The 17,001-nt window shown below is 37.5% G+C and overlaps 1 protein-coding gene and 3 non-coding genes across 4 annotated transcripts in view; 1 reads left to right on the top strand and 3 right to left on the bottom strand.

Annotated features, from left to right (window-relative positions):
• Positions 1–2,434: 2,434 nt before the first annotated feature.
• Positions 2,435–2,506, bottom strand: Trnah-gug (transfer RNA histidin (anticodon GUG)). The gene has a single exon. It is a non-coding gene; the product is annotated as a tRNA-His (tRNA).
• A 4,378-nt stretch (positions 2,507–6,884) lies between these two features.
• On the top strand, positions 6,885–6,956 carry Trnah-gug (transfer RNA histidin (anticodon GUG)). The gene has a single exon. It is a non-coding gene; the product is annotated as a tRNA-His (tRNA).
• A 3,236-nt stretch (positions 6,957–10,192) lies between these two features.
• Positions 10,193–17,001, bottom strand: part of LOC135079998 (galanin receptor type 3) — a 76,824-nt gene continuing 70,015 nt past the window's right edge. Inside the window, exons 2-5 of the mRNA XM_063974697.1 lie at positions 12,393–12,529; positions 11,757–11,932; positions 11,122–11,266; positions 10,193–11,043 (exon numbers count right to left, since the gene is read on the bottom strand). Coding sequence (XP_063830767.1) covers positions 10,361–11,043; positions 11,122–11,266; positions 11,757–11,932; positions 12,393–12,510 — 1,122 coding nt within the window. The 5' untranslated portion in view covers positions 12,511–12,529 and the 3' untranslated portion in view covers positions 10,193–10,360. The remainder of the gene's footprint in view (positions 11,044–11,121; positions 11,267–11,756; positions 11,933–12,392; positions 12,530–17,001) is intronic.
• Positions 15,922–15,993, bottom strand: Trnah-gug (transfer RNA histidin (anticodon GUG)). Its single transcript has one exon. It is a non-coding gene; the product is annotated as a tRNA-His (tRNA).

The following is a 17,001-nucleotide window of genomic DNA, read 5'->3' as shown; positions in this document are numbered from 1 at the left end:
CGACTGGTTTGCGATTATAATTTGCACTTTGTCTAGACCCACTGCATTGATCAGTCAACTTGTCAAAATTGCTCCAAGTCGAGAAAATATTAATCCTCCACGATGTCATCATTATAACTAGAGAATTCCTAAAAGAACGAATATGTTGTAAGGTATCTTTGTAGGACAAAGAATTTTCCATCTAAAAAGTTTACAAAGGACATTGTCAGAAACGGCCTTAGAATTCTGGGCACAGCAGTAAAGTATCAAAATTAATCTCTTACTTTTTGAATACATAAATATTAATTAGATTGTAATGGACACTTGAGGATTAGAAAATGAAATAATAAAAGTCTTTTATATGTATTCCATAATACTATGACGACATCCGGACATTTTAGGGCGTGGCCTGCTCCATATCCTATGAAGTTCCATAATTTGTGTCGATAAAATCTATGTAAAATCGGCACAAGGCAATACCGTACTTCATTGTTTGGAATCCACGTAATAGTGATGTTGACTGCGGTCATCATAGACAATAAGATACCGATCTTGTAAATAAAATAAATCGTCCAAATTGCTACAGTATGACTAGATTTTAATTAAAAGTTAAAAATATATTGCACGATACTACAAGAAGCTATCTAATGTGTCCAACTGGTCTAAAAGGTCATGAATAAAATAAAAAGAATTGTGATCATAATACTGATATTGACAATGACAACAATATGGGATCATCTTTAATATATCTGTAACAGTTTCAAAATCCGATGAAAAATCCAATGCCGCTTAAAGTGAGAGAAATGTCTAAAGTTCTAAATTAATAGAATTGAAAGTTTTATTCGCTCAAAATGCTTATAACAATAACTGGTAATACATTTCAAATATTAAGTACCTACCTTTATAATGTATCGATAGAACCAAAATGATGTCCTCTCAGCTTGGAAAGGGAAAACCCAGGATTGGGGGAGCGCTCCAGGCAATTTTCAGAACATTTCATAGGTGGTAGTAAATAATATTTATTTTATTATTAAAATTGAATATACCTTTCGATTCAAATACCTAATATTTTTCAATCGATGAAAATTATCGAGAATTGTTAATAATATTCAGTTTAAAGTTTTTCAATCCCTAGTCATGCATAGACTAAGACGGTAGGTAACCATGGAGATAGTAAGTTTGGTAAGTCACGTGTTAAATGTCAAGAGTGGAAAGTAAACATAGGATTCATGTTATTTATTTACGTGCAAAATGTAAGTAAGTAAATCATAAAAGTGGAACGCCGAGCTATTTCCAAAACCCGTCCAATATTATAATACAATTTGGCTGCGACAACTACAATACAGAACATCTCCCAAATCGATGTGCATACAATATTATAATACAATACTAGTAAGTAAGAGGTTATGATAACAATATTGCTATCAATAAGTTTATAGAATTGGTCCGCCAGGAATAATTGTTCTTACATAAAGATTTGTGTCATTTAGAACCTAGAAAGTATTTTTTCGGCACTGTTGATCTAACGGCGAACAATGTATGGAGAACGAACATTGTCCTTTCCTCTTACATGCAAAAATAAAGAACACAAATAAGGAGCTTAAAGTTTATTACTTACACACACATTGTTTGCCTTTCAAAATAAATTATAACTAAGTTAGAAATGTAGCCGAACCAATAAACTTGGTATTGGAAAGCCGTAAGTTATCATTAAGTGAACTTGGAGTTTGCACACTCTAAAGTTTAGCTGTTTCTGCTGTCAAAGTGACATGAGACTCCTAGTTCCAATAGTTTCCAATAAGAACTTATTAGCAACTCTTACCAGTGTAAATAAGGGAACAAAAATCCTGTTTGAACTAAATATGTAGATTGATGTATGAATTAGAGTCGCAGCTCCTTGTCTCTCTTATTCCCCGAAGACGTGAAAAAGATAAAAAAAAGGGATTAAGTTTGTTATCCAATGATAGAGATATATCTACGTAAGTTTATTTGCTCTTTCTGAATTAGACAAAAATGAAATGAACTTACCTTATTTTCTTTGATTTCTGGTAATTCCTTTTGCGGGGTTAACAAGTTCGATAGATAGGTAATTTGTTGTTGTTGTTCTTGTCTAATCAAATTTTGAAAGTCTTTAATGGAGGTTTTTCGTAGATTTTGTGTAACATTTTCACTAAAAATTATTTCCCCTTTTTCCTGTAGAGCCAAGACTCTTTTATCTATAATTATGAAAAAGGTTTATAAAACTCAATTAATTACGTACATAGTTATTGGCCCTTTGATTTCGTGGGACAGCTACATAATTCACATTTTGCGATCCATTCATTAGGGAGGAAAAATGTGACAAACAAATACTTAAGCACATCAAAGTTATAACACAAGGGGTGCTTATTCGTTGGAAATTAAAAATTGTGCATTACAATGACAAAATTATAGCCCCGCCGCGACAGTGAGACACTGCCGTGACCAGGATTCGAACCTGGGTTACTACGGCCACAACGTAGGGTCCTAACCACTAGACGATCACGGCTACCGAGGCTAATGAATGCAGTTACCAAAAACTCGACTGCCATTATGCAAAATGCAACTGCGCCAAATTGAAAAGTCGCGCAAAATTAAAGCGCGTCGACAGAAAATGAGACATTTCACTTATTCGGCTTTTATTTGAAAACTGGAGCACTTTTTGCTTGCGGCAACAAATCGATAACACACCGTGTAATTAAATCGTCGATACTTTATCTTTTGATGGTTTTGTTTCCATTTCATTTCATAAAGCAATGATTATTGAACAAAGATTTATTTATTACCAACGCAGAAAGATTCAAGAGTTTGAAATACAAACGATTAAGTACCTACTTAGATGTTTTGCAAAATAAAGACGACATGAAGCGACATTAACACCTTTGCTGCGGCAGTAACTTTCTAATACTTTCCATTCCTTCGGTACAAGGTCAGTAAACCTGGTATTAAAACTTACATTGTGGCGGCACAAGGCTTAAAGACCTTGTAATATTTAAGATGTATTAATTTTATTTTTGGCTTCATGTTAATAGATATTGTGTTTTTTTTCTTTGAATATTAATAATAATGCATTTATTGACATACACCTGAAGGCGTTCGTGAATAACTTGTTTAGTATAAAAATTATAGCTATATTCAAAATACAAGGCTTATGCACCCTGTGCCGCACTGAAGTAGGGAAGTCTGGTGGGTATTCTAGGGATGTGAAATACAAATATCGATAGTTTAAATTAAATTTTAATAAAAATTTAAAAAAGTAACAAACAAAGATGTTTTAATAATTTAGTCAAAATATTTTACAAATAAGACATACGTGTATAAACACTTAAATAAGCTTTATTTAAAGAAAACATATTATTTAATAACATTTAGTTACAACTTCAAATGTTTGTCACGAAAAACATTATTTAAATTAGCAATAAATCGTGTAGCAAATTAAATTATAATCAATTTGCAGTTTTGATTTTGTTTGTTTCTCTTGACGCCATGTCGACATGTGTGTTTCTTACGAATGCGAGGCAACACTGGCTGCACGAAGCTAGCGTGGGGTGCGGTACCAGGTGCGCAGGGTACAAGGTGCTTCGACCTGGTTTCGCATTGTGAAGACATTTTATTACTTCCGTGCGGTACCAGGTCTAAAAACCTGGTATTAAGGTAGGTACATCATTGGATTCTATTTTAAGAATACATCATAGATATATATCGTCACCGTCGTGGCAGAATTAAATAACTGACACTTTTGGCAAAAACCACTTTTTCCACTTTTTGTATAGTAGAAAGTGTTACCTATATTTTGGTCTTACTCTCGTGGCAATATCTATGATATTTCCAAAGATATCTTCAGTTTAGTGAAACTATTGACCATAAATTACAACTCTGTTTGTTTTAGAATTTACGTGGCAAAACTGAATAAGTGACTTTATTTAATTCTGCCACAACTCACTGCAAAACATTGCTTTAAAATACTTGTACTAAGAAAGTAAATAAGTGACTTTATTTAATTCTGCCACAACTCAATCCGAAACATTGCTTCAAAATACTCGTACAATTGTGTTTTTGATTTATTTCATTTTTGTAACATTACTTTAAATGTTACTTTTAATTTCAATGTTCATTACTCAGATGTTGAATCTGGATAGTTACCTTCATCATCATCATCATTTCAGCCATATAGGACGTCCACTGCCGAACATAGGCCTTCCCCAATGATTTACAATATGACCGGCTGGTAGCGGTCTGCATCCAGTGCTTTCCTGCTACCTTTATGAAGTCCACGTTGTGCTTTCCGGTACGTGCCCTCCACTCCAGAACCTTGCTGCCCCATCGTCTGTCAGTTCTGCGTACTATGTGCCCTGTCTCTTGTACAGAAAAACTGAGCATAGCCCTCTTCAAAGCACGCTGTGCAACTTTAAGCTTATTTATAAGGCCTATAGTAAGAGGCCGCGTTCCCGAGCCGTCATCAGTGGTAACACATATAGATTGTAGGTTTTCGTCTTTAGCCACAGAGATATTTTGGACGAAAGGATGTTGTGTAGTTTCCCGAATGCTGCCCAGCCGGGTTGGATTCGACCTCTTTCTCTACCTAGCTGAAACGTTTGTCTGAGGTAGACATACTTGTCAACAATCTCGAGATTCGAGCTCCTAACCTAAACTGGGTAGGGCGCAACATAGACATTCGACAAAAGCTTCGTTTTTCCATGTTGTTCACCCGAAGGGCTACCTTTTGGGAGATTAAGGTCTTCGAGCATTGTGCCGAGGTCTTCCAGTGATTTTGCCATGACCACACAATATAGTCGGCAAACCGAAGGTGAATGATGTACTCGTCGTTGATTTTTGTGCCGAATCCTTTCTATTCAAGAAGTTTGAAAGCGTCTTCCAATGCAGCGGTGAATAGTTTCGGAGATCCGGAGATATAACATCTCCCTCATGCCTCGCTGCAGAGGAATCGCCCTTGTACTCCACTCCTGTACTCGGACCAACATGGTGGCGTTTCTGTACAAGCACTTCAGCACCTCGATATGTACCGATACTTTTCAGAAATCGGCTTGTTCGGGAGGCTGGAAGTCATCGAACCTACGTGCGAGATCATTCGTGATAACTTTCGAAAACAGCTTGTAGACATGACTCAGAAGCGAGATTAGTCAGTAATTCTTCAGCAAGGTGTTATCCCCTTTCTTGAAGAAGAGTACCACCACGCTTCTGTTCCATGCCTCTGGCGTTGTTCCCTGGAGTAAGACGAAGTTAAATAGTCTCTGAAGGACTTGACTTCAATGTTCAGAAGCTCCGAGGTTATCCCGTCATGACCCGGTGCCTTGTTGTTCATTAGGTGTTTGAGAGCCATCCTAATCTTGTATAGGCTGATAATGCTGATATCCACAATATCTTCGTCGAGGTATATAGCTGTCCATAAAACTTTTCAATCTCACCCAGAACCTCGGCTTTTGTTGACGTTACACTACCTTCCGCAATCTTCAGCTTCGTCAGCTATCTTCGCGCAATAGAGTTGTCTCGAATTTTAATGTCTAACTAATTTTCCTATACAATGTATTTTGTTTTTGGAATAAATAAATGTGAAATGTGAATGTCTCTTGCGAACACTTTCGAGCCTTAGTTCCGCTCTATCGCCTCTTTAATACTATTTGTATTAAAGTTGCGAACATCATGTCGCAAGGACTTCCATTTATCTGTCAATTGAGCTGCCGATGTGCCTTAGCGTCAACGGAGATTTGCAGTGACATTGAACGTCGTTCTGCCATGACGATTGAGGGTAAGGGATCCCTATGGATCCCTAGTACAGTTTTATTGTTTTTGGATTATTTTAATTTTGATATTCATTTTGATGTTGGTTCTTTCAATTTAATTTCAATGTTATAGGAATCTGATGTTGATGGTTACCATACCAATTTGTTAAACATTTATAAGTATTAAATAAGTAGGTATATTCTAGTATTATTTAACAATTTTACAGATTTTGACTAAAATCTCATTAACAAACCAAATAAAATAAAATGAATAAATCAACATTTAGGTCAATAAAAATGTGGCAAAATTAAACAAGTGTACTTATTCAACGGAAATATTCGTTTTTGTAATACCTTGGTTGTGGCAAAACTAAATAAGTGACATACAAAAACTAAATAACTGCAACTTAGTTGTAAAATACGGTTGTGGCAAAACTAAATAATTACATTTTTATTTTTTAATTTAAAATAATACAAAGTAACATCATCGAAGGATATTGAATTAATAAAGGTAAATTTGCTGTATAAAATATCAAAAGACCGACAGTAAAATATTTTTACCCTTAAAAGTTATCGCCATTTTTAACGAAAAAAAACACAAAAACGTGAATATCTCGCAACTTTGGTTTTGTCAGTTATTTAATTCTGCCACGACGGTGACGATATTCATCACTTTCCTACACCGGACCCAATTGAAGTTATGCCTTTCGCACGACAAGGAAGACTATAATTTTCTTAGCCGCACGGTAAGCGAGACGTACACAAGGTCTATAGACCTGGTTTCGCACTCAACGTGTTAAACTAAGAGAATATTTGAAAACCAAAAGTTTCCAGTGTTTGTTACCAACTCTACACTGAAAATTAGTTGCGTCAAAATTAAATTAGTTACTTGTATTATTATATGCCTAAAAGTATAAACTTTGAATTGGCGTTACTCTGTTATTATTTAGGCAATTTTATAGATAAAGTTTAACGCATACAAAGTTAATATCGTACCTACTAAAGTATTAACTCCATTCAAGAAAAGTAAAAGTGTAATGATTGTATGCGCCAGCGCAATATCACGCTTGGGTTAGCATTAATTGCAAGTGTCCCAGTTATAACGGTACACTGTTATTTTTGGCAATTCAGTCACCAGCCCCGACAGCCGTGATCGTCTAGTGGTTAGGACCCTACGTTGTGGCCGTAGTAACCCAGGTTCGAATCCTGGTCACGGCAGTGTCTCACTGTCGCGGCGGGGCTATATTTTTGTTTTTTGCTAAAACAGTCTGATATCTGGATTAAATTACCTACATAGATCTTACTCCTACTCTTCCCGCGGGTGTCGTAAGAGGCGACTTAGGGACTTCACATTAAACAGAGAACGGGCAGCAGCGATCTCAGAAACATTAATTAATTTTAAACTGCGATCGCCGATCCGTCTGCCAAGCGTGGAGAAGGCTAAAGTCCAGCAGTGGGCTGTAAAGGGCTGTTGATGATGATGATGATGATTTAGATCTTACTATAATATGTACATGTAAGAGGCATCAATATTGTGATTTTCAACCGACTTCAAAAAAAGGAGGAGGTTCTCAATTCGACCCGTATGTTTTTTTTTTTTTTTTTTTTTTCTATGTTTGTTACGCGATAACTCCGCCAATTATGAACCGATTTGAACAAATCTTTTTTCAGCGTATAGGTAATACCTCAAGGGTGGTCCCATTTAAATTTAATAGTAAAAAAAACAACCCCCAAGGGTGGAAAATTGGGGAGGAACTTTTTTATACGCAATATCTCCGCCGATTATAAACCAATTAGAACGATTACTTTTTTGTTGAATAGGTATTATCAAAAGGGTGGTTTCATGCGAATTTGAAGAAAATATTTCATCCCCAAGGGTGGAAAATTGGGGATGAACTTTTTATACGCAATATCTCCGCCGATTATGAACCAATTTGAACGATTATTTTTTTGTTGAATAGGTATTATCAAAAGGGTGGTTTCATACGAATTTGAAGAAAATATTTCACCCCCAAGGGTGGAAAATTGAGGATGAACTTTTTTATAAACATTAAGAATATGGTCTCAATGTACTGCCTACTTTCAGTGGTAACATCAAGGTAATAATTAGTTAACTAAAAAGCAAGAAATAAGTAAAATTTTATAAAAAAAAATAAAACCGACTCCAAAAAACCTACACTAAAAAGTAGAAAAATAATTGCTAATTACCTACTTATTTATTAGGACGAATTATTAATATTTATGTAGGTATACCATGATTGATACTTTTGGAGTCGGTGCAGGCAAACTTTACATGTTTAATAATCTTGGCACCGACTCCAGAAGTATCAATCATGGTATACCTACATAAATATTAATAACTAGCTTTCCGCCCGCGGCTTCGCCCGCGTGGAATTTTGTCTGTCACAGAAAAACTTTATCGCGCGCGTCCCTGTTTCAAAAACCGGGATAAAAACTATCCTATGTTCTTTCCCGGGACTCAAACTATCTCTATGCCAAATTTCATCAAAATCGGTTGCGAGGTTTAAGCGGGAAAGCGTAACAGACAGACAGACAGACAGAGTTACTTTCGCATTTATAATATTAGTTGGGAAGTTGGGATTCGTCCTAATAAATAAGTAGGTAATTAGTAATTATTTTTCTACTTTTTAGTGTAGGTTTTTTGGAGGCGGTTTTATTTTTTTTTATAAAAATTTACTTATTTATTTTACCCAGGTAACTAAAAGTCTTGTGCTGGCCGGTACTGCATATCTTTTCTTGTCTTCTTAGATCCACACATTAAATCCTATCCAATCTTTTATTTTATTAGAGTACTCAAACAGTTTTATAAGCCTTACCTGTAGAGCCATAGCTCTAAACACTCGGACGTTGTCTGGGACTGGGGTCTACGTACGCTCACGGGACCTAATGAAGATTTATAAGGTTCTAAGACTTAAAAAATAACTATAGTCTAGATCAGTATCCTAAGTACATTGAAGCCTGTGTGTGATATTCCAAATGTTTTTTAAATTCATCCAATTACAAACCCGATTCTTGGGGTCATTTTTGAATAAGAGGTATGTAGTAGGTAGGTAGGCAGCTTTATCGCCGAAAAACTTATATTCCCTAGAAGTATAGAATCTAAGAGCACTAACTACATAATATTGTGATTTTATTTTACCATAAGCAAGTCAAGTGTCATAAAACTCATAAAAACCTAAAGCAATACTTACAAATCTCTTCATATCGACATTCTTCACGTACGGTTTCTCAGTAAAGATATGAAAATGTTTCATTACCTTCAAATTGACGAGACTTTGGAACAATTTAACAGTTAATTTGCACATTAATCATACGAGGAGTCTTGTATCTTTTATTCATTGTTTCATTTCATCCATATGCAAGTCAAGTCGTTTAATTCTACGTATCTTGGGAGTGCTTAATTAAGCGCTCCTGAAAATGGCTGCCATTATGATTGTTTTAAATGTTTGATTACGCTTCGGGCTAGGTTTCGAGAATCTACGGAGTTCAGCTTGGTATAGTAAAACCATTAGTAGAATAGGCTGCTAATTGTTGTAGTAATAAATAAATAAATAAGTAAACATGTCAAGTGTTGTTTTTAGAGTGTACCATCAACGTTTGAAAACATTTTTTACTTATTTATTACTGTTACTTATTGCATTTATGCTCGTGCTTTTTACATAGACAGTAAAATTGTTTACAGCGGGAATCGAACCCGCTACGGCCTATGTTGTAACTGAATCAAATAATTCTAATAACAAAATCTAGGTATAGGCGTACGCAGGCGTATGCTACCTACCTAATATAAAATTCTGAGTTATTCACGTAGGTACTTACCAGTATTTCGACAGTCATCTGCTCCTAATGATGAGTTACATTGAGAAAAGAAAATTGCCCTTTCTTGACATCATGATATAAACAATTGCGAACTTGCTGCCAGCCATTAATTTTTCGTTTCAGTAAACTTTTTAAAGAATAAAATGTTATGAGTTTATTGTGTAGGCACCTAGAATTATATTCATATTAGACTCATTTCTCCATAAAATCAAATAGTATCACTAATCTTTCAAATTTTTATGAATTTGAGTTAAATTACAACTATTCCCAATGCGGAAATTTCAAAATTAGGTACTTTTAATTCCTGGAAATGCTTGTTCGTACAGTTTGTAATCCCTTGAACTAGTCCAGTAACGGTTCTAACTGCCCTCAGTGGAGCAGTTACCAGCGGTTATTGCTATAACGCGATCCTAAACTTCCTCGGTGCTGCATTTTAATAAACCCCTTTATAGCAACTACCTCTTATTAACATGCCGTTAAAATGCTTATAAGTCTTTTTACCGTATGCCATTTTGCTCTACATTGGTTTTGTGCGAACTCTAGAATAAATCACGCTGGGAGCTAACACGTCATGATATGCCCGCCGACATTCACGACGCCAATAAAACGAATTTAAGTGTTTCATACACTTTATTGCTTCACGGATATTATTCTCCATAAAATCTCAAACAACCACAATTATAACGACGAAACGAGCGGCGCTTCCGACAGAGGCGCGCATAGACTATACGAGGCACTGAGAGACAGGAATCACAGATTGACAGAGCTTAGAAGATAGACGGACATCAATAGAGGAAGCTGGAGGGGGGAGGACGCGGGGAGGGGGCGGGTCGGGCCAGCCGTGGGTGGAAAGCGCCCAAAGCCGCCTCGTTCGTTGAAGATGGCCGCTCCTCCCGGACACGAAGCTGCGGGAGTCGCCAAGCCGCGCACGCAGACGTGAGCGCATGCCTGTTCAACACCCAGTAGGCCACAGCGTTCAGAGCCGAGTGAGCATATCCAAGAAGCAGCGCGTATTGCGTCACCACTAAAGGGGCGTGGAGACCGAACGCGCCAGATATGACAATAGCTGCGTGAGGGCACCAGCAGGCGGCGAAGATTGCAGCTATGCCGACGAGGACGTTGCCGAGTCGTCTCCGCGAACGCAGCGTCGACGTTTGAGGTTGAGGGCCGAGGAGACTCGGCTGCAGTTTCTTTTTTGAACGGACATCGCCTACATCGACGGCATCGCGGCGTTCTCTTGGTCCGACGCCGGCGACAATGATGACGTGTGTGGGGCGTCTCATGAGGGGCACAGGGAGAGGCAGCTCTCCGTGTGCAGCTCTTGCTGTGAGCGAGAGCGCGGTGAGCTTGACGCGGACCGTCCAATGACATCGCGTGACGACTATCACTGGTAAACAGTATGTGACTAGGGCGTGCGCTGCTGCCAAGGGCGGGCATGGTATGCACGTTGTGATGACTGGTGCTGCACCTGGACAGAAAAAAGTTTTGGTAAACACATATCCAAAAACAATGAATTAAACAGCTGCATAGGGTTTTCATTTCATACCTAATATGAAAGCTAGCAGCCATACGAAAACAACAGCAACGGGAGGACTGGCGCACATGTTCGAGCCCCGACCTCGTCGCACAGCTCCGCATCTGTCAGCTGCTATCGCTACCAGTGACAAAGTGCTAGCCGCCACCGGGAATGACTGAAACAAAACAGTTACAACTGATTTCTAATTTATAAAAAATAAATCTGCTAAGATCGTTAGCGTTAACTATGCATCCTATTCAAAATAACCCAGTAAGCTGTTGAAGTTACATCTTCAATTTTAATTTCGTGTTTTACCAATTAGATTAATTACAGACTGTTTTGCTTATTAAATCGAGTACACTCACTTCATGGACGCCAACCTTCATGGTGGAAAAGACAACCTTATGAAGGTAAAAGGAAGGCGTTGGATATAGGCCGCTATGAAATATGGTACCTAAATATGAAAATCATTGGGGGAGGCCTATGTTCAGCAGTGGACATCCTTTGGCTGAAATGATGATGATGATTATTATTATTCTTCGTTTTAGTCAAGCACTCTTCTCAGAGTGGTCGTGGTTGCGCTCACAAGGTACACGATGGGGTATTCGATGTCATTTCCGAGGGTAGCCTGGCGATATGCTTCCATTGATGATGATTATACTCACTTCAATATAATAAGTGAAGTGGCACGGCAAGTGCTGCACTCTAGCCGCGCGTGTGGCAGCGAGTGGTGCACTAGCCGCGCACACTAGCAGGTCGGCTGCGCACGAGCTGAGCAGCTGAGGCGTGCGGAGACGTGCTGCTCCGCCCGACGCTAGGGCGGCCATTAGGCTCACATTACCTGGTAAAAAGGAATGTTGTTCTAGAATCTTCATATTTTTTTGCAAGACCTTGAGTGGAAGGAAAGCTCTCAGAGAAGAAATTGGTTTGGAAATTTCTTTTAAACTCTATTATTTTTGCCTCCTTTTCTAAGAACATCTCTGTGTATTTTGGCATTATTTTGCGCGATATTTGTAACTGCGTGTTGAGAGTCCTCTCAGTGCCTAACAAATCATCGAGGAGCAGTCTTACTACATAATATTTATTTACTGGAGAGAAAGGCTCTACCACAATGTATATTACTTATGACTTATGACCAAAGAATCGTGAGTCCGTGCATGCTCCACTTTGCGCTGCTGCCACCATTTTTGGTAATTTTCTTAAATATTCATATTCGACGGCACGCTCCCTATCAGCTCAGAAAAAAATCAGGCCTTTTCAGCCAGTGTCAGCTGTGTAGCCAACTTTCTTCTGATACGTACCAATGATCCCAATGACGGAGACGATCGCATAGAGAGCGACGAGCGCGGCCAGCGCGTGCGCCTCCCCGCCCGCCGCGCCCTCCGCCCCCGCCGCCTCATAGCTGCCGTTACCGAACATCACCACGCATTATCTAGGCCTGAAACAAAATAAATAATAATAATAAATATCCTTGTACATTTTACACTGCGCTTCTAGTCCCAAACTAAGCAAAGCTTGTACTATGGGTACTAGACAACGGCTATAAACATACTTAAATACTTTTTTTTTTTTTGTAAATACATACATATTATACATAGAAAACACCCAGTCCAATACAAACAAATATGTTCATGCACACAAATGTTTGTACTGTGCGGGAATCGACCCCGCAATCGAATCGAACGGCGTTTACCCGTGGTCCCCCCAACATGTCCCCCTGGTGGGTCCACGGGTAATTTTTTTTACCCGTTGTCCCACCGTTCTGAACAGTGTTTGCCAGTGGGTCTACGGGTAATTTATTTTAACCATGGTCCCACCGCACTAAGTGGCAAACATTGCTTGTCACCTAGCCTAGGTATCTATAATATTATAAAAAAAACTATAATTAATATAGAAAATAATTAAAGGTAGGTATGGCACTATAATATCTTTATACTATCTTCACATCACACATGTGGGTTAAAGTCACTCATAATCCTTCTCGGCGTTTGATATTTCATCCCAGACATAGGTGACATGCAATGTTTGCCACTTAGTGCGGTGGGACCATGGTTAAAATAAATTACCCGTAGACCCACTGGCAAACACTGTTCAAAACGGTGGGACAACGGGTAAAAAAAATTACCCGTGGACCCACCAGGGGGACATGTTGGGGGGACCACGGGTAAACGCCGGTTTCGAACCACTACACCAAACGGCTGACATGACATGACAGAAAATACATGATTAATTCTTTTTCTTTTATCATGTGAACTGTGACAACACTGGTGTCAGAGAGAGAGAGAAAGAGAGAGCCTAGAGAGAGTTTCTGTTGGATTCTTATATTGCTGAATCAACGTTGTCAATGATGAGAAAATTTCATGGCCTCTGTGTCTTAATACACAAAATTTTAACTTCTAGTTATTTTTCCTTTGAAATTGTTGTGAACAGCAACTACCTAATTTAAAGTAGTATCCAACTATTTCATTAATTTGAAATTTTGCTCTTTCCCTTTGTGAACGTTAATGAGATTATTTTAGGAACTTCATCAAACAAACCGCAATCGTTTTAATGAGTGTGCGATTCAAAGAAACTCTCTCAAAAGGAAATACAAAAATAATGAATAAACAACGACCAAATTGTTTCCTTTAATTAGCAATTTCTTTAAGGAACAAAATCGCTTTTATAATACCTCAACAGAGTCGGTACACATCATAAAAATCATGCCTTAAAAAGTTAAAATGCGTAGACATTACGTTTTGGTGTATTCCAGGAATGTTTAAAGGGAATAAATCTCGAGAAAGAATCTCGCACAAGGGCAAAGCTGTAAATATTGTATAAGCCCTGAATACAGCCGAACGCGGATCGTTAGTACGAGACGGAGCGAGCCCTGTTAGGGTCCATTGAGGAAATCAAAAGGAACGTGCTCATGACGATCAAGTAAACGACTCCGAATAAAAATACGCCTTAGTCAAGATGTTACAGATAACAGGCTTTTATTTCTGTTTTTGTGCTTGTGTTTTACACTAGTCCTACATAAATGATGTACCTAGATGTGATCTAAGCTAGTTTAGTAGATAGAAGATACATAACATTGTCTTATAATATATGCTTTTAAGCTGACGACGGTGGTTAATTTTTTAATGTGTTCATAATTAACTTATACCTCTACCTAGTCCCGGGGTCTGAGTGACCTAACTTTGTTTTAAGTTAGAATAATCAAGTACCGACGATGGCATGGTAAGGCAAATACCTACTATACTTATGTAGTTTAAAATTTTGCAACAAAAAAGTTTAACGTGACAGCGACCTCAGAAAAATAAAGCTCAGCTTAAATTAGAGATTGTTTATGGTAAAATTACTAATTTTATTACGCAGGAAAGTCTATGTCCCGGTTTCTAAATTGAGATTTTCAGCTTGAGCGTGCTCATATTTACTCAAGTATTTAATATAAAACTCATACTTGATTAAAAGATTATTATAATCAACTTAATTGAACCAGGAACTTCGTGTAAAGCGAACTAAGCTTTCTTTGCCGCCTGTTAGCATCAACATCGGACGGGATGGATTCTGATAAAATGCCAATTTCAAAAGAATCACCATCGTGCCGCCATATTGGCTTTGTTTGGAGTAAAATGTGATAACGCATGTACGGGAAAAAAGCTAAATTTAGATGAATAAGCTTTGAATGGTGATGTTATTCTGTCGCTGGGTGTTTTTAACAAAAGTTTTGCCAGGACTTTTATGTATGTTGAGCCTAAAGGTCATACCAACTAAAATAAGGTTTAAGGGAGCAGCGTGTTTTCGTTGTGTGGCTGTAGGTAGAGTCCAGTTTGAACAACTTAACTGTCATCGTTATGTTACAACCAGCTTTTCCCGCAACTTCATACCTACGTGTTAATTGTTTGAAAAGTATTTAAGGTTTTCAAAATTTTTCAATTCTATTGGTTGGTCGTAGCGGTTTGGCACTTATCATAGCTTGCCTTGCTACATGGGTTGGTTACCCACAAAAAATATTCTTTCAAATAGAACAAATGGTACCTAAACTCTTCACAGCAACAATTTGGGTAAACTAATCATTAAACAATTGAAAATTTAATTATTGATCGGTCTTTATATGACTTAAAAACTTTACTTAATCGCGTGAGTCAGACCGTTTGGGAGCCATTCCAATTGGATTGCCCAGTCTAGACTCAATATTGCGCTGCGCCACTCTTTTTCAACTTATTCCCATTTTATTCTTAGACACTGAATTCCTTTGCTGATGGTTGCAAATTCAGAGACAATATTGAGATGTAGAGAAAAGTTTTTCAGAGTAGCTATTGAGTTATTTTATTACCTATAATGTGTACTCGTATAGACGTTTTATAAAGTTTGAATACATTAAACAATTGAACTAAGTTTAACAAATTCTCGTATATTTTTTCATTACTTCGTTTAAAAGAATAGTCGGAAGTATCCCTGAAATAATTTTTGGTACATTAATACATTATTATTATTGTCAAAAGTGATACCTACTTGTTGATTGACATATTTGTTTACATAACCGCCCCGTTATTATTCTTGTTACTAATACATGTAACATACCTACATTATTTTGTTTTTCTTAAGAAAAAAGTATTTTATACCTTCATGTTTGTACAGTTGGTGTAGCTATTTCAGTTTGCCACTCGTACCTACATTAGCCTAAAAGGTACACATTAGTGTCGAGTACATAATTAATTAACATGTTAATTAATGAAGTACATACATTCTATGTTTATCTCTCGTCCTCCAAAAACCTTTACCTACCTATGTATAGTGAAGTATTTATTTTACATAAAAAATTGCCCCGCCGCGACAGTGAGACACTGCCGTGACCAGGATTCGAACCTGGGTTACTACGGCCACAACGTAGGGTCCTAACCACTAGACGATCACGGCTACCGGGGCTGGTGTTAAAACCGCGTAAAGAAGTGACTGTATTCTACAATTGGTAATATGGTAATGATTTAAAAAGTACCTTTTTAGTACGAATAGGTACTGGTGGCGTCAAATGTTGATTTAGTCGGGTTTGATCAGAACTGGAGCACTTTCTCCGCCTGCGGCGTTCGCTGAGATTGCGTATACCGAGTAGAGCGAACGAGAAAAGCATCGATGTAGAATAACACTAAGAAAAGGGAAAGAAAAGTTATCCTACTAAAAACATTTCCATATAAAAAAAAAGTCGAGATCATAATAATATACACTCGGCATCAAATAAATCGCACCTCCCGCAACAAGCACTTCTCAAACGTATGCATCCCCACTTCACATTCACAACACCAATATTATTGGGGCACCATGATTGTGTCAGAAGAAAATCTTTAAAGTTCGTGTCGCGGAAGGTGCGATTTATTTGATGTTGAGTATAGTTCGCACCGTAAAAAAGCTATCAAATCTCATATAGAGCCAAGCTTCAAACTCTACTCGCCCTAAATTCACAAGCTCTACGCCTAAGTCAAAATATGTAACACGGCCGTATCGCTAACGTGGTGAAAATAAGTTCATTATTTATTGTAACAAAAGTGTATAGGCACATATTTTTTATTTAATTTACCGTTACCTTTACACTGAGTATAATTATTACAAAAACAACACCATTCTCTTTATTATATCATAACGGGTCATTAATCGAAATATTATATTGCTTTATCTATGGTTTTTCATTACCTACATGTGCCTAATTCATTCGGTAATTAGTAATTACCTCAACAATGTAGGCAGATACTTGCGTGTTATTTGCCGGTGCCGATGTAACACGAATATTAGCGAAGATTACAATTATCCTGTAATTTTGCGAGATGGGAGCAACACGACTATGTGAAGGTAGATTTCAGACACAATTATGTTAAAACAAAGACTATGTACCTAATCCATAAACTATACATAACATAAAGCTCTGCCTGGGAT

The sequence above is a fragment of the Ostrinia nubilalis genome, chromosome 1 (genome assembly GCF_963855985.1).
Source record: "Ostrinia nubilalis chromosome 1, ilOstNubi1.1, whole genome shotgun sequence".
In the NCBI taxonomy this organism is placed as follows: domain Eukaryota; kingdom Metazoa; phylum Arthropoda; class Insecta; order Lepidoptera; family Crambidae; genus Ostrinia; species Ostrinia nubilalis.
The sequence above is the reverse complement of the archived record's forward strand: the minus strand, read 5'-3'. Positions and strand labels throughout refer to the sequence as shown.